Source organism: Tetrao urogallus (genome assembly GCF_951394365.1).
Source record: "Tetrao urogallus genome assembly, chromosome: 25".
Lineage (NCBI taxonomy): Eukaryota > Metazoa > Chordata > Aves > Galliformes > Phasianidae > Tetrao > Tetrao urogallus.
The window spans coordinates 2,551,917-2,578,569 of record NC_136838.1 but is presented as its reverse complement, the minus strand read 5'-3'; the positions used below and the strand labels follow the sequence as shown (position 1 = coordinate 2,578,569).

Sequence of the window (26,653 nt, the reverse complement as noted above, 5' to 3'; positions counted from 1 at the left end):
TATTGGATCATCTCGACACAAAATCATTACAGCAGCTTGTGGTATGTTCTCTTTTTCTTTTTCTTTCTTTTTTTTTTTTTTTTAAAGGGAATGTTGATAGCAAATAAATTTGTGAATGGAACACATCATACGGGTTCAAAGTTCTAGAATCACTGCACGGGATTCTGTAAGAGGAGACTCTACATGCTACAGTGACAGCTTCCATCCATGAATTAAAAAAACACGAATTGAGGAACACCACCCTGGCAGACCCGCGGGATCCGCTCAGCCTGGAACACAGGAGCTGCCTCAGCAGGGGCTGAGCAACAGCAGGACCTGCACAGAGCTGCTCCTGCAGCACAGCCACAGCCTGTCCACAAACACGGACACGGAGGAGCGAAGTGTGAGGAGGGCAGCGCACAGTTAATGTACACGACGGCCCCGGGGAGGAGGTGAGGCTTCGTGCTGCTCCCTGCTGGAAGGGCAGCAGCTCAGCTCCTCCCTGGGGGAGTTTTGGGAACAGCAATGATGGATCTCAGCCCCCACCTCAAAGCAAAACCGTTCTGTTTGCTGCGTGCGGAACAGCAACCACGACAGCTGGGAAAAAAAGCAGCACGATACTTTGGGGGACATCAGTTAAGCACATCTGTAAAGGACAGAAAACAGCCCTTCCTTTCCAGGCCGTGGTGCCACGAGGTTCAGTGCAGAAGGGGTTCGATTTCCTCCCCGGATCCCCTCAACCCCTGGCACTGCTGGGGAGCAGCGCTGCTCTGCCGGCTGCGCAGAGGAGCTGCAGTCACACAGGGGCTGTTGCTGCTGTCAGCCTCTGGGAGGGAGATGGCGAAAGAAAAGCAGGAAAAAAAACCCCTCTGGATTTCCAGTTTCTTGCTACAGCATAACTTGTCAGGAATGTGAAATTGAAGTGGACTCGGAATACATCAGCAGAGCTCAGATGGAGCAGTGACAGCCTCCATCCGCAGGGACAGCAGTGGGAGCAGGCAGCAGCAGCGCCGCGTCCCAGCCCCAGCCCCACCAGGTTAAGGCTCACGGCAACGACCAACAGGAGCCCACCAACATCCCCCCCTCACACAGCTCAGAGGCAGAGGATGCTCGTGAGCCGATCGCAACAGATCTTGAGATCATCATCATCACCACGTTTAAGAAAATAAAACAAAAAAGAGGCCGTCAGGTCCAGCATCAGCCTCTGCTAGAAACAGACATCACCCACAGCAGCCCTGAAGACACTGCAGCTGAGCACAGCCAGCCTCCTGGTAACTAGCACAGCAACACCGAGCGCTGAGTGCTGCTCAGTGCCCCGTCAGATGGAAACGGTCACAGCATCGCCGCGAGCTGCTGGATAAATAGCACCCCTCCCCCCTGCAGTCACGTCACCGGATCTCTTTGGGCCAGAAAGGGTGAACAGCACAGTTTGTAAGAAGTCTCAAAATGAAAAGGTAACATACAGCCTGAAAATGTTTGAACTGCAAATGATGGTGGAGGTAACTGAAAAGCACGTGCCCCAGGATAGTGCATGCGTACGAGGGAGGAACCTGAACACTGGGTCTGCTTGCCGCTGCACGCCGGGTGTTTCTCCAAGTCGGGCTGTTGGTGTGGGCGCTCAGCACTTGGACAATGTCTCTTTCATCTCATCCAGCAAGTTGCTAAGCAGGGTGGGATCGCTGCATTTCCCATCTATGGATACAGAGTTCTCTCCCTTCGAGAGAAAGAAAAGATCCGTGGCTGGGGCTCTCAGTTCTGCCGGCATCCACTGCTGCCCCCGTCACCATTTCAGCACCATTTCCCTCTTCCCAGTGAGATGAGGAAACCACAGACCCCGCTCCTCCCAGGTCCCGTTTCAGAGCATTCTGACACTCACCTTTTTTACCAGCAGGCAGACGTGATGCCCTTGGATGGAACGGCTGTACATGGATGCACAGGAATCAACACGTTCCACAACTGCAAAGGAAGCAGAGCTGGCACTCAGTGAGAGCACTTCTTTAATGCAGTTTGCTTTCAGTGGAGCTGCTGCTGTCTGGCCTCAAGGAACAGAAACTCCTCCTGGAGGGGCCAGAGAGCCGAGCAGAGCTCATTTTAAGGATACAAAAGCATTGCAGAACTCAGCACCAGCTCTCTGCAATTCATTCACGCTCACCAAACACAGCAGGATTTCAAAAGATGGAATTTTGCCGGAGGTTCTGCAAGAGACCCACCTGAAAAATGATGATGAAAACAGATCTTTGCCAGGAGATGTTGGAAAGAAATGCTAATTCCATCTACTTTAACAGAACTCATGTGCAGATCTCCAGACTCCAGGAGCTTGGCAAAAGCATCACTGCAATACAGGAAGTCAAGTCAGTCCCTGGGCCACGAAGCTGGGCGAGCTCTGCCACGTCAGCCCCATGCAGCCCCTCAGACACGTCGGGATGCAGACGGCTGCGCATCACTCAGCTCTCAGGGAACGTGGGAACCGTTCCTCTGACCGGTCACAGCACCCTACGGCACCAACAGCAGCTGCTGCCACACACAGCGTGGCACACAGCCCCTCCACAACCACCTGGAGCAACCAGTGGATGCATTTCAGCAGCCAGGCATTACGAGAGACGACAGACTGTCACCAAACCGATCACCAGCAGCCAGAATCGAACCCATGCCGTGTCCTGCAGCTGCAGCCAAAGCTCAGCTCCACATGGCAGCAGAAGCCCCGTGCAGGAGGTGCCCCAGTGGCACTTACCTATAGCAAGGCGTCGTGATCAAGTATGAAGCGCAACTGAAGTGCAATTTGAAATCTAGTTTTTCATGGGTTGAACCTTCATCATTCTGCAACAGGTCAAAGGAAAGGAGATGAACGGGAGCCCCGAGGCAGCGAGAGGAGGCACCACCCCCACCTCCAGCGAGGCACAGATGAGGCTTTAAGGCTCAGCTCCCCTTGATAAAAGCTGAGTGGGCCTCAAGGATCAGCGTGACGATGGCCACCGGGACCAGGTTTGGGCAGCTGAGTCAATACAGGCACCCAGAGCAGGTAAGGAACACAGCTGAACAGACCCAGCTCTATTTTCCAGTTGCATCTGGCTGAATTACACCTTATTAATGTTACCTCATTACTATTTTCTTCAGCCTTGTGCCAGCTAACCAATCTGACAGCAGAGCACACCCTGAGTTGCCTCTCCTGTAACTGGTTGCCCTCCTCTCCCCAGCAGAGGCATCACTTCCTATCTGACAGGGCAGTAGTGTCTCAGGCTGCATTGCTCACACTGCCAGGGCTGACAATTCAGGGCATGCTTTATGCAGCACTCTTTGCTCGAGATGTCACATAAAAATACTTCTCACGTCACAGAATGGGCTGGTGCAGCAGAGATGAAATGAAGCCTCAGAGAAGCTCTAAAGCAGTGCTTTCCACCCCAGTCAAGCTCCCCTGTGCAGTTCCAAAGGAAGCAGAAGCACAGAGTTTAAAGCTGCACTTACTTTGACTATAAAGGACAGCGTTCCTTTTAACTTCTGAGCCATAACAATACTCTGAAGTGTAAACACAAACTGGGCTTCGTTAGAGATTCCTGGCATAAAGAAAGGAGAGGAAGAAGTCAGGTAAGGAAACCGCATCCATCTCATCATCATCACCAGAACAGAGCGATCAGCAGCAGCTCAGCTTTACAGACCCACTATTTCTGAACCAAGTTTCTACTTTTCCACGTAGCTGGAAGTTGTGATGTGCACAATTCCTCCTTTGAATTAAGTGTTACAGCACTGAACCCCTGGATATCTGGAAGGCGGCCCTGATAGCTGCACTCGGTAGGAATCAGGATCTTCTTTCATTTGAAACCTCACAGCAAACAGCTCCTGAACTGGGGATTCCTGCTGGTGCACATTTAGAGGCGGACCAGCCTGAAAAAGGAACCCTGGCAGCTGCACTCCCAGCCCTGCACCCTGGCTTTGCAGAACCACCTGCATTCACAGCCTTGCTTAAGGAGATTTATCCTCTGCAATGAACTGCGTGAAACCCAGGCAGAAAGATGAGTCTTTCTGGAAGGAAAAACAGCCAGAAGCTCAAACAATTCTTTCCAGCAGAGGGCAGCGCTGGACCAGGAGCGCCCCCAGCACACTGAGCAAGGCCCCGCATTACCAGGGGGCAGCTGGAAGGGCACAGGTATCCCGTCGTGCACTGATGATCCTTCTGGTCGGAGCATCTTAGTGTTGAGAGAGTCCAGGACATTGAGTTCCATGCTCTTAAGGAAGCTAGTGCTTTTGTTCTCGAAGATCACAGACACGGTCACTTGGCTGTCGTTCTGCAGGTTTCCTTGGATATCGTAGGTCTGCAAGGGAGGAAAGAAAAATCACAGGGAAGGTTCTGAAGCTTCGTGTAGCACAGCAACAGGGTGCACCACCAGCACATGGCAAGCTGCAAAGATGAGTCAGAGCAGCCACAGGAACAAAAGGAAGGTGATCAGCCCCACAGCACTGCTAAGGAGCAGGAGGACGTTTCAGCTGAAGAACTTGTTAATAGACAACCAAAGGGGTGTAAGGCAGAGCCCTGCTGGGCATCTGCCTCCTGGGATTCCAATCACTTGCTATTAGATGCCTAGATGAAGCTGCAGCACCATCCTCTCAAAAAACAAAAAGAGAAGAAGAAATGCTCTGGATCTGAATGCCAAACTCACCATTTTAATGTATGGGTTTTCGGCAAGAAGGCGGTAGCTGGACATGGGCTGCAAAGGAACAGATGGCAGTCACACACAGAGGGCTGCTTTCTCTGAGCAGAGCTGATGTTCTCCCTCCCCAAAGAACAGTTCAGCTTCTGCCTTCCTCCCAGAGCTCCAGCTACTCACTGGTAGTGGCTCATCATCTAGTGTTCCATTCTGCACAGACTCTGCCATCTCCTCCTCGCTGTGGTGATGCTTCTTTTTGGATTTCTTCTTATCCTTCGATTTCTCCTCTTTCTCTTTCTTGTGCTTTTTCTTCTTATGCTTGGAGGATTTCTACAAGAACAACGAGAAACTCAAACGACTCCTTAAAGAAACCCACGCAATCTTAGCCAGTACGACGCTGCTGCCCTGCATTACACAGCTGGCATCTCCCACCCCACAGAAACCCAGAACAGAGCCTTCATCCCCTGCACCCCAGCCATCACTGAGTGCTGTGCTGAGCCTTGCTCTCAGCTCCAACACCAACGCCTCAGAGCCCAAAGCAGCCTGGGATTAGAAGGCCAAATATTTTCAGCTGCTTGGAAGCTCAGTTTTACAACTGCTGCAGCTCTGCATCACCAGCCTCCACCCGGACAGGTGGAACAGGAGACACAGAACACAGCTGAGGCTGTCAGCCACTCAGGACTGCTTACCTTCCCTTCATCCTCCTCTTCTTCTTCCTGCTGCTCTTCCCTTTCTTCCTTTGTTACCCCTTCAGGCTCAGACACAACAGCAGCGCTCGCCTGAGGCCCGCTCTGAGTGGATTATCAGAAGGATGATGACACCAATGGAACACAGCTGAATCCCAGAATAGAAACCGTGACAGCGACACCCGCCCTCCTCCCAAACTGTTATCAGGAAGTTACATGACAATAACAGGTATCAAAGCTGGCATCAACTTCGTGCTGCTGAGACCTGGCCAAAGATCACTCGAGGACAGGATAGCAAAGACTTCTGCAGGGAATCAATGCCTTGTTTTCCATTTCTCCTGCAGAGTCTCCCATAGAAACTCGTTAGTTTTTCTGTCAGACTGTGTCTCTCACCTCCATTAATATGGCTGGTTTCTAGTTCACACTGAGAACTGAAACCACAGGTTAGTAACACCGAAACTCACAGAGCCTGCAGCTCCACTTGCATTTACTTCCACTGACCTGCACTGTGGTGAGCCTGAAACCTCCCACAGCAGTGTCTGAACTGGGGACACAGCTTCACTGCCTCACGGCAACACAGTGGGCAGATAAACCCATCAGCCCTTCCCTCCTGCAGTGTGACAAAGCACCGCCACCACAGCTGAGATGCAGCTGTGAGAAAGGAGCCCTCTGACACTGCGGTGCCTACCTGTGGCTGGGCAGCAGAGCCAGGAGGTGGAGCCGTGGAGAGCCAGAAATCCAAGTCTTCCTCCTGAATGCAGAGAGGAGACAGAAGCCATCATTGTAGCTCTGACTCCTAACCAACAAGCACAAAATACAGCAAAAGACACCGACGACAAGAGCTGTTCATAAAAGAAAGCCTCAAATTACCTTTTTCACCTCTTCTTCCTCTACCACCTTTTTCTCTTTCTCCTTCTTCTTCCCTTTGTCTTTCTCCTTTTCTTTGTGTTTCTTTTCCTTCTTTTTGGGTTTCTTGCTTTTTTTCTCTACAGGTGGAGCTTCGGAGTCGGGCATCTTCAGGGCTTCAGCATTCCTGTGTCTCTGCACTGGCAGCTTCTCACTGTCTGCTAAGGGTCTGAGATACAAGCACAACATCAGCCTGCTGCAAGGACAGACTCCCTTCACTCAGATTCTCTGCTTCCAAGACAAAGTCTGGTTCTTGCTGGTTATTTTTTTGCCTTTTACAAGTTGGACCCCATATCTAAATCAGCACAGACGGACCAGAAGTAAGGTTTAAGTCGCTGCAGTCAGTGCTCTCAGATTAGAAAGCTGAGCAATGTTCTGAAGGAGACCTGAAGCTTGTGGTAACATCTGCCACCCAGGTGCCAGCTGCAGACCTGTGGGTAACCCTACAGAAAGGCACACGGTGTGGTGCTGGCTCTGAACACTGAGCAGAGGTGGGTTTAAGCAGCAAAATGTTTGGCAGCTGATGCTACGAAGCTGTGCTCTACTGTGACACTGAAGAGCTGTGCTTCACGGCAGGCCTTGTTTCCAGAAAGCACCACCAGCAGTTCAGATTTACATCATATCCAGAATCCATTACTTGGGAAAAAGCACCACAAATTTATTCACTCTCAAACTCTGTCTAGAAGAGAAAAAGCTGGCTAGTTGCTTCCTCTCCTACAGCTTTTGCTTAACCATTCATTTTTTGCATTTAAGCAGCAAACATTTAAGCAGCAAGATATCCGCTGGCCTCACTGCTGAAGGTCAGCAAGGAAAACACCCAGACAGATCTGAGGATCATTGATTTCAACAGCTTCGTGACCCCTCATGTATTCATGCCATCCACTAAAATCAACCAAGCTGAGATAAGAAGGTGAAGCACTTAGCAGTACAGTCTTACCTGGAAGGCTTCCCTGAAACCAGACTGCGTGTGAGCGTGACACAGACATAGCAGTGCAAGCACAGAAGGAAAGAGAGGACACAGACATGAGAAAACGTGAGAGGAGAGCACAGTGACTCATATGAAATGGGGAGAGAACAGATGGGAACAATACAGAAGCCCGATCAGATTAGAACAGTTCTCAACAGTGGCACTGCACTGAAGCTCCACAGAGCACGCAGGTTTGCCCTGTGCACAGCAGGTCTGAGATGAGCACAGATGAACACAGATCACACTCGGTGCAAACGCACACGGAATCAGAGATGCCCCCGAAGGCTCAGGCATTCACTTCTGCTGGGACCCAGCCACACAAAGTGTTTTATCCACCCTCCCCAAACTGCCAGTATTTCAGCAGCTCAGCTTTTATCATTTACACTGCAGCAGGAACCCAACCTGAAGGGCCACCTACAGTTACATCAGAGGGTGAAGAGAGACTGAGGGCTTTTCACCCAGTGGGCTGCAGGCAGGGCCCTGGTAAGCCTGGCCTCAGCCAAGCCCTCCTGCTTTCTCGTTAGTCATTAAGTTCACACACAAAACTTACTTATCCAGATCTATGTCGAGTGCCTTGTATGGATCATTGGGATCCTTGTCATCCTCATCACTGGGCAATGCGTTCTGCAGGAGAGACAAAGAGACCCTCAGCTCACAAACTGTACCTCAGGCAACTTCTACATCAAGCTCTACGTCCCCCAGTGCAGTTTGTTGGTGCTTCTTAAGCTTGCTAACCAGAGAGCAGGGCAGCTCGCAGCCAGGCCCAGCAAGTCTTAACAACAGCACACATTAACACAGCATCTCGTTACAAGACTGATTTCAAACAGAAAGCCATTCTTCTCAGATCGCAGGATCTGAATTGCTGCCGTTTGGTTTTGATTAACAGTAGTTTTAAGAACAAACACAGATCACATCACCAGCACGTGCAATTAACTGCCATCAGCTGCAAACCTGCTGACTGGACAGCAAGACAACGTCAGAGTGAGGCAGCAGAGCATAATGAACAAAGCGACTGCTTGGACAGCGTTGCTTTTACAGCAGAGATGCACACTGCTCTTTTAACGGCCCCAGTGCACAAGAAGAGATTCCTCCCCCTGCAAAGCACAGCTCAGGGCCATCTCCATCACTCAGCTCTTCACCAGCTCTGCAGCCCTGGGGGAGGCTGCCTTCTAAGAGCACAGAGGCCAGCAGCTGACCTCGGGCATCTCCTCTGTGATGATGTCCACGCGGTGGGCTGGAGCGATGTCCTCCTCGCTCTCCGTGTGCAGTGAGTTGTGGCGGTGATGTTTCCCTCTCTTTTCCTTTTTCTGTTTTTTCTTTTTCTTGTCCTTCTCCAGTTTCTGTTTATGCCTCCGCTCTTCTTCCAGTTTCACGTACTGGTCAGACATTGGCATTCCTACAGAAGAAGCCAAATTGCTTTCAGTGCACATGATCACAGAGCCAATTTAGAGCCTAATGAATGCGTGCTACTCATACTTTACAATTAAGAATTTTACATTATCGCTTTTGCTTAAGTTTCTGCACTTCATTTTCAGTGTCAGCTGCACCTACCTGGAACTTTCAAGGGGACAGAAAGGTCGATCTGGACCACAGGGATGTGTTCCACACCTGGAGTGTCTTGGTAACGCTGGGAAAATGAAAGTGTATGCTGTGAGCACTGCCAGACCTATATAAATAGACATTTCTGAACAGCAGGCTGGTTAATCCCCTAAGTGAGCATTTTAAATGACAGGAATGGAAAGGCTCGGTGCTAAATCCTATCTGGTAGCTGGCTGTATGTTAGAGCCAACTGCTTGCTGTTATAAAAGATCCTGCCTCGGGCTCCAGTGCTTTAACCCTGCTGCTGCCATGGAAAAGGCTTCCTGCAACTCTGAAGGCTTTCTGGTTTGTGCTTTATGAGTAACAATTCACCACTTCACGTGGAATTTTGAGGTGTAGGTTGAGGAGAATGAGGGCAGCCCTTGGGACACGGAAGGAATAAAAGAGGAACTCTGCCTGGAGGGGATGGCAAGAAGAGCCCACTGTGACCTGAGCACAAACACGCAGTGTTTGCAGAGGACCATGAAGGATTACTATTGAACTAACACTTTGAGGCCAGTCTTCCCAGCACTCTTAATGAAGTGCCTTTCGAGGTGAACCCCAAAAGCAGCACCCAGAGTGGGACAAACTCCTGCACAGGACTCTGTGACGTAAAGGCAAAGCAGAAAAATGTCTCAGCAGCTTCGGAGGATTCACTGGTAAAATCCAGACAGTGAACTTTCCACAGCAACTCAGACAAGACTGCTCTCTGCAAGAAGGTTTTCTGCCATGGAAGCTGTGACAGTCAGCACTATTTTTAAACTGGAGGTCCAGGTCCACTGGAAATCCATGGAGAGCTGGCTGCTCTGGTGACATGCAGTCATTTGCAAGCTTTTCCAACAGAAAGAAGGCTCATGAAAACAGCTGCAGGTTGTCACTCCAGGCACCACACTTATGTGATTGTAACTGCAGTGAGAATAATCACAAGTGCCCCTAAGGGAAGCTGCAGCACCAGCATTCAGAGAGACACAGTATGGGAGGCCAACAAGAGATGGAATCAGACTCACTCACCTTCTGTGGGGAAGGAGAGCTTTTAATATAAAAGGGGTTGTTTGCCTGTTCTTGTTTCCGGGCTTCTCGACGCTAGAAGGAAGAGAGAATCTGTGCTCAGAGTGTTTGCTTACAAGCACAGAGACATAAAAGGCAGCAGAATGCAAAATGTGGTCTTTTAATATTTGGAACATTGCCTACTTGCAAAAATTCTACAGCACAGCAGCTTGATTATGACAAAAGTGTTCTGAGTCAAGAGACATACTGGATATAACTTTAAGTCCCATTATTACTGTACAACTATATTTCTCTGACAACACTACCACTAAATGATGTGCAAAACAGCATCTTAACAATTCACTCACCCTGGCCAGTTCTTCTTCATCCATTTCTGGATGCCTGGGCTTGGAATGCCTTTGCTCCTCATCGTGAAAAATTGTTTTGGGCTTTTCATCTTCAGACTCACTGTCTGATGGAGGTTCGTTGATCCAGGCATCCAGGTCCAAGCTGGTAAGAGGTGCAGTAAACACAAATAGCTTGGTTCAGTACCTCTGAGTACTTCAGGGTTTATAGTCATATCCCAGCTTTACTTTAAGGCTGAAGCAGTTTAAGTGAGGCTTTGCATGAGAGAAGGAACCTTACCCCTCTGGAACTGGGACTTTCTTCTGTGCCTTAGGAGCCACAGGGTTCAGCTCACCAGCAAACAGGGCTATTACTTCCTCAGCTACAGGCACTTCTTTCACTTGTAGCTTCTGAATGTATTTTATTAGTTGCAAGATACAAGAAGCCTAAGAACAAACACAAAAGTAATTTCAGAACCGATAATAAAACTTTCTGGTTTTACTATCAGAAAAGCCCCCCCTCACGCTCCAAAGAAAGGCAGCTGAAGGTAAGTGCACTGACTGCTGCAATCGGGGAGGTAAGGAAGCACCACCCCCCTCTTCCAGCTGCGTCCCCTCATTTTGTTCTCTTACCCTCTCCTGAACTTCCAGATCCGCGCTCTGCACAAACTGAGGCAAACGCTCGATCATCAGCTGTGTGATTTCCTGAGCTGCCTCCTTCTCCCCAGCCTGCTCTTTCTGCTGCAGGATGGATGCGTACAGCTTCACCATGTTCTGCACGTAAACTGCCTGGATGTGGCCGGGTAGAGTAGTAACTTTAGGCCTCAGCATTGCTTCCAATGTTTGATTTGCTTCTTCCAGGTGTCTAGAAAGAACAGAATCGACATCAGGCACCAATGGAGAAACTTCAGCACTTTTGTCAGCCTTAAGAATTCTTCAGACACCTCAGCTGCAGCACAAATAAAGACAAGTTGGACTACATACACCATCACTGCTGCCTGCATTTTTCTCCTTCCAAGTGGCAGCAGTAACACAGCATGCATGAATTTACCACCTTATCCTTTCAGAGAAGCAGGGAAACAGCTCGGCTCCCACCTTTATGAGTGCAGTATTTCCTCCAGTAACCAATTACTGCACCTTTAAGTGCCATTTGCACTGGCAATGCTGGACCAGCAGCCCCTTCTGCCATCCTGCACTTCACTGCTCACATCGGTGAGGTTCTAGTTTGTTACCCAAGAAAAACAAACTAGTAGGCAATGCTTACTGCACAGAACACAGTTCACTGCACCACTGTTTGTGGCTTTAAAAAAATCCAATAGGGTCAGACAATGATTAAAGAGCTCCTTCACTGTATTAAAACTGCTCACATCCACAACCACGCCTGAGCGGGCAGGAATGCAGAAGAAAGATCAGATATTCAACATAAGCATCTGTCCTGACTATAAACAACTGAGAACTGCTATGGTATGAAGGAGTGGGGAAGAAGCAAGCCTTTTGTTAGCAACAGCGTGCGTGTTTTGAGAGAAAAACAGCTTAGGAATCACTTTTCAGTGGCCCAAATCTTTGTGACCACACACTTACTCAGAGAACTCCCCACATATCCAGGCAGCAGCATACAGCACCTCGCAGATCCCATTCCTCTGCGTGTTGCTGGCGATGAGGTGAGCGTTGTCCAGCAGCATGGCCATCTGAGAAACTGCAAATTTACGGATAGCTTTCACCCTGATAGCTACATCTAACATCTGGGCTGCTATAAGGTGCCCGTGCCGCGTGCCTTCCAACCGAGTCAGTTCCACCAAGATGCTGATGTACCTGCAGGAAGTGGAAGGGATGCAGTTTCATCAGACAGCTCTGCACTGCCACTGCTGATGGTGTCAAAGCAGACACAAAAACCACTGACCACTCAAAGTTGGTGATGTACTGGTAGTTGGACTGACTGCAGATGTCTATGATTTTCGTCAGCAGCTCATCCCGATACGTCGTCCCTTCTGCTTTATCCACGTGGATCATCAGTTTCTTCACTATCTCCATCAAGTTCTTCTTTGATACCTGTTGAAGGAGTTGTCACTGAAGTGCTGACTCAAAATAAGGTATTTCCTGTACCAAATGCTTCCAATTCTTTTAAAGCAGATGTTAGCTCCTCAACAGACCTGAGTTTTTGTGTCACAAGGAAACCAGATGCACCCCACTAAGCCCCAGTTTTGCAGGCTCTTGAATGAAAGGCACAAACTGGAACCACAGTTTCAGAGATCAAGTGCTGTCACTTTTGCTCTTGCAGTTGGAATAGAAGCATTTAAAGCTCTTTCATTACAAATGAAAGCTCTGGTATAGCTTTAATGATAAGGCAGTTATTAGCAAATGAGGGGGGGCAGGATGAGAAAGTTGCATTTTTTCCTGAACCATTTACTTCCCAATTAAAGGGTCATAAGGCTGGAAGGGAAACAGCTGCAGAAACGTACCATGCCATACAGGAGGTCCAGAGCTCTGAGTCGGATAGACTCATCTTTGTCATCCAGACACTGGAGAATGAGGTCCTTGTGAGACTGAACCGACTTGGGATGTGTTTTCAGGATTTTGGACATCGCTAGCAGGCCCAGGTATTTCACTGTGCAAAACAAAATAAAACTTCTTTCCAAATATAGAAATACTGGTTGCTGTTGCCCGTGAAGTTTTGACATCGGCTGGTTCTGCTCACACCAACCTTCATAATTCAAACAAGTGTTTGTGACCAGGATGAACACATTTGAAAGCCAGCACACCACAGATGACCTTCCTTAATGTCACAGTCCCACACGTGAGGCCATGGCTGCACACACTGATCACTGCCTTTTCACACTCCAAGTTTTACTCTGATATCAAAACACGTTTTTCTCATACAGAACCTCTGGGTTTTGAGAGCTGGCATCGTAGGGTGAGCACAGCATAAAGAGTATTAAGAAGACTGATGTATTAAGGATGAGATCATTTTCCATGGGGAAAAAGTAGGATGAAAAACAACAATTAAAAATCTTGGCACAAAATAAAAAGGATTTTTCCAATGTTCTTCGTTGTCATTAAAAAAAGCTGCATTCTTACATTTTACTATAAAGCTCTGACTATCTGAACAGCCCTCACTACTTTCCCAAGCAGGAGGCACACCAAAAGAGAAGGCACAGAGCATGGAAGGAGAAGTGTTTTACATTTGGTAGACCATAAGCTGCAGTAATAACTCATCTCATTCGTTTAGATGTTCAGTACAAGAGCAGCTCGCTATCTAAAATTATTTCCACATTACAGACCCAACAATTGTTTACAACATAACAGCTCTGTAATACTGAACAAGATGTTTGGAGACACAGCTCACTGCACTAAGACTGCTGCAATTTCTCCCTTGTGAGTGCTTGCTCAGAGCTGCCATGAAGACAAGCAACATACTTACAGTTCTGGTCAGAGTCCTCAATCAATATTCTTAACTTCTGTACACAAAGCTGGAAGGGAAAAAAAAAGGCCAAGCTTTAAAGGTCTACATTACAACAACTCTTTATGAAGTTGTTTTACATGCACGGGTTGCTGGAGCACACAGGGAAGCATCCTGAGGAAGACCTGTGGCCTCTAGTAGTCTTGTTGCATGGCAAAACAAAGCAGATTTCATGATCTATCAATAGTAGTAGCTGAATAAAAGAGTGAGAAAATCTTCAGAAGAGAAGACCTTGCTTTCTAAACCAAAGGAAGCAACAGAATTCATAGGAAATGCTTCAGACTGTAGGATCCTCCTAAACTGGAGTCATTTAGTGCTTTAGCAGAGGAACACAAGCTCATTTTCCCACCACATTTGGGCTTACAGGGCAGAACACAAGACGTGCCATACCTGGATGCTGGCGCTGTGGTTGGGCATACCAGAGGACAGAGAGATCAGAACTGCAATACAGAAGCACACGTTTCAGTCAGCACTGCTGTGTTCTGGACACCACAAAGGCCAACAGACAGCTCTGCCACAGGGGAGGCTGAGCATCTGTTTGCTGCTCGCCTGCTGGGGCTTTGGGCAGCTTGGGAGGAGAGAGAAGAGAAGGAAAGTCCCTTCCACACACTGCAGCTTCATCTAACATCAGGAAAGCAATAAATTGCAGGGCAGGATGGAAACAAAAGCACGAGCAGCAGCAGAAGCCAAGTTGGAGCTGCTTAACGTTACACCGTGCTCTCATTAAGGATGGTATTAGTGATATCCTGCTGCAGGCACAACTGCAAATACGTCACCAGCAACCGTGCAGATGAACCTCAGCAAGTATTTCCCTAACGTAATGAGATGCAGCAACGGATCCTGGAGTTTACTGTAATTAAATTGGAGTTTTCATCAAGTCAGCTGACTTGAGGCAAAGTCAGCTCCCACTGCTGATTACACTGGATGTTTGGGAAGCCCCCAGCAGCACACAGCCTGCACAAAGGTGGCCCTATCCTGTTAACTTCCTCAAATCAGCAAACACTGGCAAACTTTCCATGAAGAACTGATGGTATTTGCCATCTGATGGCTGCTGGCACGATTCACAGTTCTAAAAGCATTTAGGAGCTTAATATAAATAATCACTCATTGTTAACTGCTGCTTTATTTTAGCCTTTAGCAAACAGAGGATAGCTGGAATAACTCAGCCTCATCTGCTGACAACCAAGGACTTCAGTCACAGCCCCACACTGAAACAGAACATGGAAAGTTTGCCAAGCAATTTAATTCAGTTACAAAATGCAATAAATTAGAAAAGGTTTAAATAGCATTAACTAATGGCAAAGTTCATTGTGTTCTCTTCTAGGTTACAAATTTCAGTTCTCACCTGCTATTACTGTGTTCACACATTCGTATAAGAGAGACATGGCTGAGGTGCTGAAACAGAAATCAAGTGCTTTAAATAGGGAATAAAACCATCACACTTTTTAGAGTTGTCAGTGATATCTTGGAGCTAATTCACAACTTTAATTACACAGGAAATTAACTGCCAGGAAGCAATCAGCCCAAGTCTCAGGACTGGTTACAGAGCAGTGAACCACTCTCATCCAAAGATCAAACCAAACCCTCTGCCTACCCCAAGAATGGCAGATGGAGAGCTGAATGAAGGATGGCACAGCACAGAACTCCTGAGAAACCCACACTCTGGCAGTCAGGCACCCAACTATCTTATGGCTTTGTAAGGAACAGCCTCACCATCACCATCTTCTGATGCATAAAGCCAACACACCTGGCATCAGGAAACAAGCCCAGTGACCCACCTACCAGGCACTTCCCAGCCCTGAGTGACCAAAGCAGTACCTGCCACACGTACCTGTGTATGAGGTTGGTCAGAGGTTCAATCAGTTTCTTCCCCAGTCTGGGTTCTAGTGGAGTAAGAGCACCAAACTATGAAAAAAAGTGCAGACAAGACACTGAATCAACAGCTGTTTTTAAGCAGTACAAAAACACTCCTTAATTGCATTTGTTACATCTAATCAACCTCTCCTAAAATATTTTTTGTCTTTGGTTACATTGACAGAAACAAAAGAGATTTATTTTTCACTCAGATTTAATGGTAACAATACCTCCAAGCAAGTAAACTGTTCTCACACTCAACATAATCCAATGAAGATCTCAATCCTCTACACGTAGGTAAGGAATACTTGCCAGTTTTATAATTTTAATGAGAACCCAATTATTGGTTGAGGATGTCATCAGCTTGAAAAACAGCGGAGCAAGGGAAAGGTAGTTTTTGGGATTGCGTCGAGCCAGCTCACAAATAACATTTACTGCAGCAGACTGCACACCTGGGAAACAGAAGTGAGAGAAGAAAAGATCATCATGGCCTGAATTGAATTGAAGCTTCTGCTGCAAAATGCTCAGAGCGAAGGCAGCTCATGGTGCAGATCTGGGTGCTGCAAGGAACGGCTCAGCATCGTTACCAAAGGTGAGGGAGTAAAATAAACACAAAAATGCAAAGCAAACTGAGGAAGGAACTGAGGAAGGCTGCTCTCTAACACTGTTAGCAAGTTATAGATATCTGGTCTGGGTTCAGCAAGGACACTGCCATTCTCCTTCCCTCCTTACTGTGGATAGCTCATCAGACACAGATAACACTAAGACAATAAAAGAGAAGCCTTATAATCTAATGCAAGTGTTTCAAAACATTTGCTTCTTTAAAGTGCTTTATTTCGGTATTTTTCACGCGCTCTTCTCTCCACAGGCTTGAGAAGCATTTACACTTAAGATGTTTTGGAAGAGAAGTTACTGAAATCCACTCACCAGGATCTGGGTCTTCAAGTTTCTCTTTAAGGCGAGGAAACGCAGGACGGAGGGACTCTGGGTATTTCAGAAACACTTTGTACATGATTAGCACTGCCTTCTTCCTGATATAAGGCTTCGTGTGAGACATCTGTGAACGGAACAGCTGGGGTGAGGCTCTTACAAATGGACGTTTCTAAGATTCTCCCCAAGGCCCCTGGGTCCTCATCCAGCTCTCTCACAGCTGGCTGATGGGTGACTCTGCCACTCTGGAGCTCAGTGAGGAGGGCTGGGCTGCCGTCTCTCACCTCCACTACGAGAAACAACCAAGGGAAACCTCCAGAATTAAGTCAGGTCTGGAAAGGCTGCCCAAAGGGCTCACAAGGAAAAAGGATCACCTTTCACATACAGCAGATCTAAATCACACAGATTTGAACAATTTAACGTCTTTTAAGTAGAAGAAGGAAGTTATTTTAGTCTTATTGACTCACCAAGGTCATGATGTCATTTGCCAAGTCCCTGGCAAGATCTGGAGTAACAAAACAGGACAAGCCAGTCAGTGCAACTCCTGTATCATATTGGTTAGGGCTACTCAGATCCTAAAAAAGGAAAAACAGGCTCAAAAATTTAAGATCACAAAGGATGTTGAGAAAGTATTTTTTCAAACCAATTTCATTCATTCAGATTGGCAGCAGAGCTATTTCTATTCCAAGGGAATATTTATGTGCTCTATTATACGGAGTATTAAGTTGACTCTATTAAGTAGAGTCTCCTCCAACACCTGCTAAAACACAGCTACTGTGTTTTAATAGGTAATTAATAGGTGGGTGACTGCATCATGAAAGCAGTTAGAGACATCATACCTCAGTGCTATCTCAGAAATGGCAAACAATTGTTTAAAACCTCTGACATGATTACAAATATGTTTAAAACCCTAAAAAACCAAAGAAGGAATTAAATACTAACCCTGTTAAGACAAAGCCAAACCGCCAGCAGCCTCACAGGGCATGCTCTGCTGATGAGCACAGAACAGTGCCCTCACCTAATTAAAGAAAGGAGATTACTTCCCTTCCCAGCTGCTGGCAGCACCATGGCTTTCAGCCCAAAAAGACAGAATTCAAGCTGGGGTGCAGAACACAGCTCATCTGCCAAGTTTCTTTGTACTTGTTTGTAGGTAGAAAGTACTTCTAAAATCCAGCCTGGTGCATTAGATATTTTACCAGTCACATCTGAGTGCATTCAGATGTCGGTTATAAAGCTGGATCTCGTGAAAGACAGAGCATTACAGGGTGAATTCAGCTACTGGGAAACAAAGATACGAAGGGAACAGCACAGTTTGCTCTTGGACTGTGTGAATTAACACTGTGGAGTCACGTGGGCAAAGAAACCACGTCAGGAGAGCTAAACATAGGCAGGCCCTCAGGGCTCTGCACCACGAGCATCTCATTGTGGTACCTTTGGCAGGTGGGGGAAAATTAGATTCTACTTTAGGAACAAATAGATTACTTCTTAAAGAGCAACAGAACTTCCCAACTGTAATGGCTGCAATGCATTTGAGTGTTTAGGAAAGACACTGCGTGAATTAATTCCCACTGGGCTTTTCAAGCAAAGAAACAGAGCTGGCATGAAGCAACACCAGGGAAACCTATAGAGAGCTTAAGACTGCATCAGTTCTTCAGATGCTGTGATGACTGTGAACCATGTGAGAAGAATTCTACTTCAACATATCTCTTGTCAGATAAATAAAGCACTGCATAATCTCTTAAAAGACAAATAGGAAGAAACCAGGAAGTGAAACTGAGAATTTACCTTCCGGATTTGATTGGTGGTCAACATGATGACATCAGTGCCTTCATGAAAGCACTGAGAGGCAGCCAGGTACCCAATTCTCTGTGACAAGGCAAGGAGACACAAAGGCATTACATAACGTTTAGAGATGTTTAGATCAAGAACAAACAGTTGTTTAAAACAGGCATTGGGTTTGCTTAACAAAAGAGGGATGACAGTTGTGTGACAGTTTTCTATTGTTTCCTGACACAAACTCTTTTTAAGTGACACCTTCAGTTGCAATACTTCTCTTTTAGGATATTAAAATCAGCTCCATCTCCTGTCCTTCATTAGGATATACAGACTTAATGGCCAAGGAGATGCAGAAATAAAGTAGGACTGTCATTAGGAGAAATGGGGAATATTTATTACAGCTGCTGCACTTCAAACAAGCACTCCCTCATTCCTGACTTTGGGTATGGAAGCCCAGCCTGGGAACTGGACCAAACCTTTCAATAACAGTTGCACAGCAATTGCACACTGAAATACATCACAGGGAATCTCAGGTGGCCTTCATGAACCAAAACAACTCCACAGCCTGGCTTTTCCACAAGAAAGACAGCAGCTGCCAAACCAAGACCTGCTAGAAAAGCCTGCGGTGGCAAGACAAGTAGTGCCCAGGTACTACAGAAAGTCTACTTGCTTGGCTTCCTGAAGAAATCAGACCTAATGATGACACATTACCACATCCATTAATTACAGCAGTGACACAGCTCGGCCTGCACAGAGGTAATTAAACAGAAAACTCACTTTGAATGTAAACTTGGATGCACTCATGACTTCGATAATGTTGAAAGCAGCCCAGCTGATGTCATAGCCCAGCATCTGTAACTGTGAGCAGAGAACAAAGTGACATTTCCGTAACTACAGACTCAGAGAATCAGGCAGGAGAGCTCAGAAAGATGAAACAAGGGTCCAAAAATAACAATACACCTCATGACCAAGCCCTACACTGCATTCTATGCCACGGAGGAGTTAAAGTTACCCAAAGTCCCACCAGAAGCTGTAGAATTAATTGGCAGTCGCTCCAGGCACTGCCGTGCAGCTGGACAGGCACCACCCGGGCAGCTTCTTTCTGTGTTACTTTTTAAACAGAATCACAAAAGTCACTCTTTAACAGTTTCCCCACTCCACAAAGGACTGCACGAAGAGGAACCAACACCAGTTTCAAGTCCTCGTGCAACTATGTGCTCTTACTTCATCCAGCTGAAAACTACTCTGTTATTGGATTAGCTTTGAGCAGATCAGCTTGCTGACCCAGCTCAGCGAGATGAAGTCGCACAAACAGCAGCGCCAGCACAAGAACAGGAAAGGAATGTGCAGGCACTGGTGGCAGAGATGCACTGGGAGCACTTCCACCTGCAGCACGTGCCTCCAGGAGGGAGCTGCCACGAAAGCACAGCCCAAGAAGAGGCCAGCTGCCAGTCAGCAGGTGAGAAGTGACACCGGTGATAGCACAGTATTCAGCCAGGCACTTACATATGTGAGCTTGCAGACGGCGTTTGCTTTCACTGCAATGTTATCCTGCTTCAGCTCCTGCTTGATCTCATCGATGCACTGCGAGATGTACTTTGCCTGAGGGAAACAAAGAAGTGCTGCTCATTTAACAGGGCCATTCCCCTCCATGGGCTTCCAGCAGTCAGTGGGGAGGACGCAGGGCAGACCTGCAAGAACCAAACCTCTCTCACACACAATCTTTAGGTAAGGCCTTATTCCAAAGGAAGCTCTCATTCACAAGAAGCAGTGCTGTTTATTATGAAACAAAGTACACCCAGATGTTTCTTCAGTGCCTTTCCCTCCTGCTCCCTTCCCACCATAGAAATAACCATGTCAAAGACGGGCCACAGCTCAGGTGACATCAATTTCCCTTCCTCTGCACACAGCACCTGGCCCAGACTCAGATGCCCACTGCATCCCAGTGTGAGAACCCTCAGCGGTTTTCCTGCCTCGATATTTGTCTGATTCTGTCAGTAACTCACAACCAGATGTCACAACATTTATATTTAACATTTGGCCTTTCACTTCTTTCCAAACCACATCTGTGATTGTAGGAGGGATGCGGCAAAAGCATCATCTGAAACCATCAGCGCAGATTTTACTTTGTTAGGATGTTTAACTCAGACTCTCTCTGGTCACAATTAATTACGACTGAAGCACAGAAGGCATCTGCTACAGAAATCATACAAACATAAAAGCGAGGGCTTCATTGTCTCCTCAGAAAGCCACACATGCACCACTGCACTCATCATCAAGAGATGCATCAGCTGCCAGAGGAAGCAGAGCTCACAGCACAGCTCACAGCACAGCTCTACCCTGAGAGCAGCACCTGCCACCAAAGGGCTTCTTCAGCCTGCTTTTGAATGACACGGCCCTCTGCACTGTGTTGTGTGTTATCCCAACTGCTTTTTGGCCTTCTACCCCATCCCACCTTCAAGCCGTGGCATCCAGCTGCTCAAGGCTAAGAATGCTGTAATCCATACACAGTGCATGGCAGCACCATGCAACCACACAGGGCCTGAGGTGCACAGAGATGCTGCAGCTGATCCCAGCACTGGGACTTCGCAGCCAACAGGAGCAGCACTGCCTTCAAACACAGCAGCTTCATGGGTGACATCTCCCATGAAAAGGAAGTTTGGGACTCAAAGCTCGGCCTGGGGGTGGTTCAGGCCCAGGCAGCTCCCATGGGAAACTTAAAGTCACGTTTAATGTGAAAGACAACTGGCAGGAAGAACTGCACACTTGATCTGAGATGCTGAAAGTGTGACAGAGGCAACGTGCAACTGATCTACAAAGGCACTGCACCCAGCCCTGAATGTTTTATGCACACAGAGCACGGCAGCAGGCTGTCACCCAACCCTGCACCCCTGTATCGCATTGCACAGCCCGGTCAGCACTTCATGCTGGGTGCTATGGAGCAGGTTCTCAATCCTTATGCACACAGCCAGAAAGTGCTCCTGTCACTTCTCACAGCTCTTACCCCCAAAGTTCTTTAAATGTCACCCTCAGTTTCCCAAGATCCTCTCAGACGAAACACTGCATGACCACAGGGCTGAAAAAATAGCATGGACATTAAATATGCACCCCAGTAGAGCCACATCCAGCTGCCCCTGCAGCTTACAGGCAAACCTTGTCTGCAAATGAGACTGATGTAGTGAGCAACTTCCTTAAAAGAGGGTGGAAAAAGTGCACTGCAGAGCCCAGAAACAGATGTGAAACTGAAATAAGGCATTTTGAAGAGCAGAACGAAGTCCTTTCCCAACATCAGCACACCAAATCCTGCAGAAGGACAAGGAACCCGAGGCCCTATAAATAGAAAGCTTTAAAGGCTCAGCAGGCATTAACTTTCTGTTAATCTCCCTGGAGTAGCACTGCCATCCAGGAGCAGAACGAAGGGAACACATCAGCTTCACCTCCCCCCAAATCCGGCTGCCCAGATTCACCATCACAGCTGATGGCAAAAGGAGCCACGTGCACAGAGCCACCCAGCCACACCATGCAGTGAGAGAGCATTCGCATACCTGTAGGCACTGCAATCCCACAGCAAGGCCCAAATATTTGGGGGGGGAAGAGATTTGAAAAGTGAAACAGACCAAAAGCTGGTTATTTTGCCCAGCACTGGTTCGCTGATGGTCCTTGCATAAGTGTTTTTAGTGCCTGCTTCCTCAGCGCGGTGTGAAGAAATGCTTCCCAGGAGGGCACTGGTTCACTCTTGCCTTAAATGCTTTCCAGGACCACTGAAGAAAGGAATGGAGAAGGCACACACCTGGCTCTGTGCTCAATCAGCTCACGGTGTTGAACTGATCACCTCCCCATTACCAGCTCCCAGCTACACCCACTGCTTCACCCAAAGCCTTCCTGGGGTGGAGGAGCAACCCAACTGCTCACAGCCGCCAGAGGAGCACCCCACAGCCCAGGTATTCACAGGCTGCCCAAAAGGCAGCTCCAAGGGAGCAGTTCCTTGTGCTGCTGCTGACGCAAGCAGAGGCAGTGACAGCACAGCAGAGCACCCAGCAACAGCAGCGCGAAGCTGAAGGGCACATGGTGATGGGGGAAGAGAGCAGGACTCGATCTCCTGAGCTCCCCTCCGACCCCTGTGCTGCTGTGAATGCAAAGAGCCAAGAAAGGCCATGAATGTGAGCTGCTGTTACCCAGTGGAGCACAGGGAGATCCTCAACGGCCCTGTGCCAGACCCAAACTGCCCCAGGAGCACCGAAACCAGTGTGAGAAGCAGCACTGAGTGCAAAGGTATCAAGGATGATACCTCCAAAACGAAGGAGGAAAGGAAGGAAAAGCAATCCTGTGTTCTCAGCCCAGGAAAGCAAACAGCTGGATCTCCGAGTCCTGGGCAGCAGCCTCAGATCTGTCAGCCACTGCAGCAGCAAATGCCTCCCACCAGATCAGAGCACGGAGTCCAACATCAGCACTCCCTACCTGCTCTGTCCTTTCAGGGTTAAATGCAGGGTTTTAAGATGAGCATGATTAACAGCAAACACCAGAGGGAGCGAGATACGGTCTGCAAAGGATGCAGTTACCACCATAGAGCAGAAAAAGTTTGGGATAAGATAAAGTGTAGAAGAACAAAAGAAAAGAAAAAAAGCACAGAATGTGACATTTGGGTTGAGTGTTTAATGGTTTTTGGTGCCACTGAGGCCTGACATTGCAAAGCCCAGGGGGATCTGAGCTGAGACACCACCTGTAGGAGAGCAGCAAGTTTGGCCTAAGCTGATTTATAAATCAATAAAAAGCATTAAAACTTTTTACTTTTGGATTAAGCAAGTAGTGCACGGCGGCCTATTTCTGAGTCTCTTAATAGAAATGCCTCCAGTCTGATGACAGTTTTATTAATTACACAGCAATTAAACAGCCCTCAAGGGTTTATGCTAAGACACACACGAGCAAATAAGTTTTCAGATCCCAGAGACGCAACAGACAGAAGTGCTCAGCCCTGAGAAGGCAGCATGCACTCCACCTTACTGACACAGCGCCGTGCAAAGAGCTGCGGAGCATCTTCACCCTGCACCTTCCAGCTGTCCGTTCCACATTTCTCTCTCTGAGGAATTTCAGGCTCTGAGGAAGGTAAGCTCCGTTACAGATACAGAACCAAAGAGTGCTTCTAAGTGAAAAGCCTGAAGGTTCTGGCGTATCCCTCAAACTCGCATAGTAGCAGTTTTTGGGCAGCTTCTGCTACACCCTCCACCACGGCCACTGCTCACAAAGGACCCATTTTCTGTGCTCAGCACTGGAACAGGCAGCCACATCAAACCCAGCCTCCGTGAGGAAACACAGCCAGCTGCAAAGCCATTTCTCCCCGCAGCCCTGCAGCCCATGCCCTGCTCTGCTGGCTCAGCTCTCACTGCCATGCAGCTCCCTGCAGCCACCCAGCCCTCTGTGCACCGTCCCCACGCCTGCTTTGTCTTTTCCCAGCAACTCACAGGCATGAAGAACGAACAATACAACTGCAGAGCCACTCCAAAGCAGATGGAATAATGGGTTCCCTTCAGAGATTCCACCACACACACAAAAGCAGTGAGTGATGGAGCAGCAGTGACAGAGTGCTGTCTGCCATTGACAAGCTGCACTGCCCAGCACTCAAGTGGGTTTTTCAGCACTGGGCACCAACGTGCTCTTGGCATTCCTCAAAATGCCTGCTGTGTTCCGGCCCTGCTCCTCCACCTTTAGGTATTACTGCTGCAAAAGCAGCCAGGAGCCACATTGCCAGAAGGCCACATTGCTAGCTGCTGCTCAGCTTCAGCAGCTGTGAACAGAAGACTGTAGAAGATCCCTCACAGCTCCTCCTACCTGACTGAATCTGAAAACGCAGCAGAGAAGTGCCAGGACCTGTGCAGCCAAGGGCAGCATCCCCGTGCTCAGCTGGGCAGGCTCTGCAGCAACACCAGCCCCCTGTCCTCATGCAGCAGCCGCTCAGAAGCGAGGGTTCCACCAGCCTGCTGTACCAGGCACCTCTGAGCTGCTCAGCACACATCTGGAATGCTCAGCACACCCCTCGTTTGTCCCTCATGGCACAAAACCACACCGGAACCAATGAAAGACTCACTGCTTCCACAGCCAAAAGGATGCCATTTCCAAAGACAAAGATAGCAGAGGAAGGCCCAGGGAGCACAGAGCAGGGTACCTCGCAGATCTGGCTTTTCCTCAGATTTTCAGCTTGCACCAGGAAACAATGCAGGAATTAAAGAATCTGCATGCAGTGTTGAGAAGTAAGCAGGGTGTGTTAAACCAGGAGGTCCATGCCATCCATGCTGGTGCTTGCTGCACAGGAGCATGCTCAGCTCCACGCCTCCCTGAGACAGGAACACCAGCACTGAGCAGTGGCTGCATTAATTCGGGGTGCCCCACTCCCACAGAACACCAACACTTCCATTCCAACCTTTGAAACACTAAATAAATGGGTCAGCTTTGGATATAGCTCAGAAACTAAAATTAAAATGGTCTCTGGCAGGTAATTAAGCACTCTGCAGCAAAGAGCTGGGCTGAAGGGCTCATCACCCCCAGCTCCTCTGCAGAACTCAGGAAAACACTTCAAGCATTGCCATAAAGCTGGCAGTGCTCCTTCAGGCTCACAGCTGGGCTTGGGTGCACCCCCAGGCCCCAGCACTGTGGGAACACATGAGCACCAAGCTGGAACGCAGCAAACCTGCTGGGAAACTTCCACTGCTTGTGCAGGACCACATCTGACCCTGAACGACAACCACTCTGCACATCAGCACAAGAGCAAAGCTTGCAATGGCACCTGCAGAGGGATGGGAAGCTGTCAGGTTTAAGAACAAAAAGCATCACTCAAACAGAACAATAAACCATAAACGTGCCTTCGGTTCTTCCAGCATCATTTTAATTTTACTACTAAACCCCTCTTTTGAAGACTTTTCTTTCTTGTTGAGTGAGATCCAGCAGCTAAGAGCTCTGCCACCAAAGCATGCCGTTTGTTTTAAACAAGTTTACTCTTTTGGATGGGACAAAGCATGCCTCAGGCTCAGATCCTCACCTCATGACACACGCAAGTCAGTTGAACAACTCCATTCAATATTTGAGCAACACTCACTAGGCAGTGAACAACAGGAGCATTGTAGGAAGACTTTTGGCAGCTACTTCCTCTAAAACGCCATTCTGATCTTAGCATCCTGTGAGGATTAGAAGATGCCCACAGCCACTCCCTGGGAAGCACCAAACCAAAGCCCAGCTTCTCTGTAATGGATGGCTGAGCTGCCAGAGCTGTAGGAAGGAACAGCTGTGTGCTTCCAGCATCACTTCTGTGCCACTGAAGCAAAAGCTTTGACAGATTCCAAAGCACACAGCCTTATAGAAGACACACGTTTCATCACATGAATACCTACTGCCCAGCTTCCAAATGGAAGAGCCAGCACTGTATGAACCGCTCCACGTTACCACCCAAACCTGTCACTGACATTGGCCTCTTACTTACACAGGGGGTGACACATCAGCTTTGAGCTCAGTGTGAGGCAGCAGGTGTCTATTGGCCTCTTTACCTGTTCTAGCTTCAAGTACAACAGCACATTAAGCAGCCCACAACAATCTGCTTCCAGGCCCCCCCAGTCTGCTGTGGTTTGCAGGGAACCACACAGTCCTTAGCAGCCAGAATGGTTCTGCAGGTATCACTGCTAGCAAACGCCTCATCCTGTGCACAGTGATCTGCTTAAAAGCCATCAGAAAGATCAAGTGGTTTCGGAAGTGGTGTTTGCACCTCAGTTCAGCAGGCAACGAGATGCTGCAACACACAAGTGTGTGGCCATCTACCTGATAATTAACATAATTGGGAAGACACAGGCAGCAAGGCTAACACTTAACCTATGACACTACAAAGTCAATGCAGAAAGTCTCACACAGCGTGTTCCTAATGAGTAATTACCTAACCTATACTAATTTGCTGAGCATGTGCCTCTAACAGAACAGAGAATAACAGCCAACGTGCCCGTTTGCTTTCTGCCTCGAGATGAAGAAGGCACATTTTTGTGTGCGATTCTCAGAGGGGCCGAGCCACACCGCTCTAGACAGAGGCAGCCTTAAGGGGCTCTCAAGCAGGAGAAGAAGAACTTTTAACGCGTGCAGACAGCATTAGAACAAGAAGGGAACGGCTCCAAAGTAAAAGAGAGGAGATACGAATCAGACATGAGAGGAAATCCTGCACCCAGAGAGCAACGGCACCGCGCAGCGCTGCGGGTCCCTATGCCTGGCGATGCCCCATACCCGGATAAAGCCCGTGCAGCCCGAGCTGTGAGCGCCGACCCAAAGCATTCCGTGCTTCGAGTTCCACCAGCACCGAGTTAGGCCGAGCGCGGCCTTCCCGGCCAGCACAGCGCGCCGTGTAACCACGGGCCGAGCAGCACAGCGGCACCGGGCGAGGCCGCCCCTTCCCCGCCTCCTCCACCCCGTACACGTCGGTCGCTCACCTCGTCCTCCTTGTGGTTGCGGATCCCCCTCACCAGGTCCTGCAGGTTCTTATCGAACATGCGGTCGATGCTGCCCTTCACCATCTTCAGCGCCAT

At 48.3% G+C, this 26,653-nt stretch overlaps 1 protein-coding gene across 2 annotated transcripts; it reads right to left on the bottom strand.

Annotated features, from left to right (window-relative positions):
* Positions 1 to 1,597: 1,597 nt before the first annotated feature.
* On the bottom strand, positions 1,598 to 26,653 carry AP3D1 (adaptor related protein complex 3 subunit delta 1; the record flags this gene model as incomplete). Of its 2 annotated transcripts, XM_079546718.1 has the most annotated exons (32): positions 1,598 to 1,693; positions 1,856 to 1,935; positions 2,190 to 2,311; positions 2,711 to 2,796; positions 3,442 to 3,530; positions 4,097 to 4,286; positions 4,632 to 4,679; positions 4,800 to 4,949; positions 5,309 to 5,410; positions 5,994 to 6,056; positions 6,203 to 6,380; positions 7,729 to 7,802; positions 8,375 to 8,574; positions 8,730 to 8,805; positions 9,768 to 9,839; positions 10,112 to 10,253; positions 10,389 to 10,534; positions 10,721 to 10,952; positions 11,669 to 11,899; positions 11,988 to 12,136; positions 12,547 to 12,692; positions 13,506 to 13,554; positions 13,935 to 13,984; positions 14,890 to 14,939; positions 15,376 to 15,449; positions 15,711 to 15,850; positions 16,326 to 16,455; positions 16,796 to 16,903; positions 18,114 to 18,194; positions 18,882 to 18,962; positions 19,611 to 19,706; positions 26,558 to 26,653. In XM_079546718.1, 32 exons carry the CDS (start codon positions 26,651 to 26,653, stop codon positions 1,598 to 1,600), a joined length of 3,627 nt encoding a protein of 1,208 aa, XP_079402844.1. The 2 variants fall into 2 exon arrangements, with proteins under 2 accessions (XP_079402844.1, XP_079402845.1); XM_079546719.1 differs by lacking the exons at positions 5,309 to 5,410; positions 5,994 to 6,056.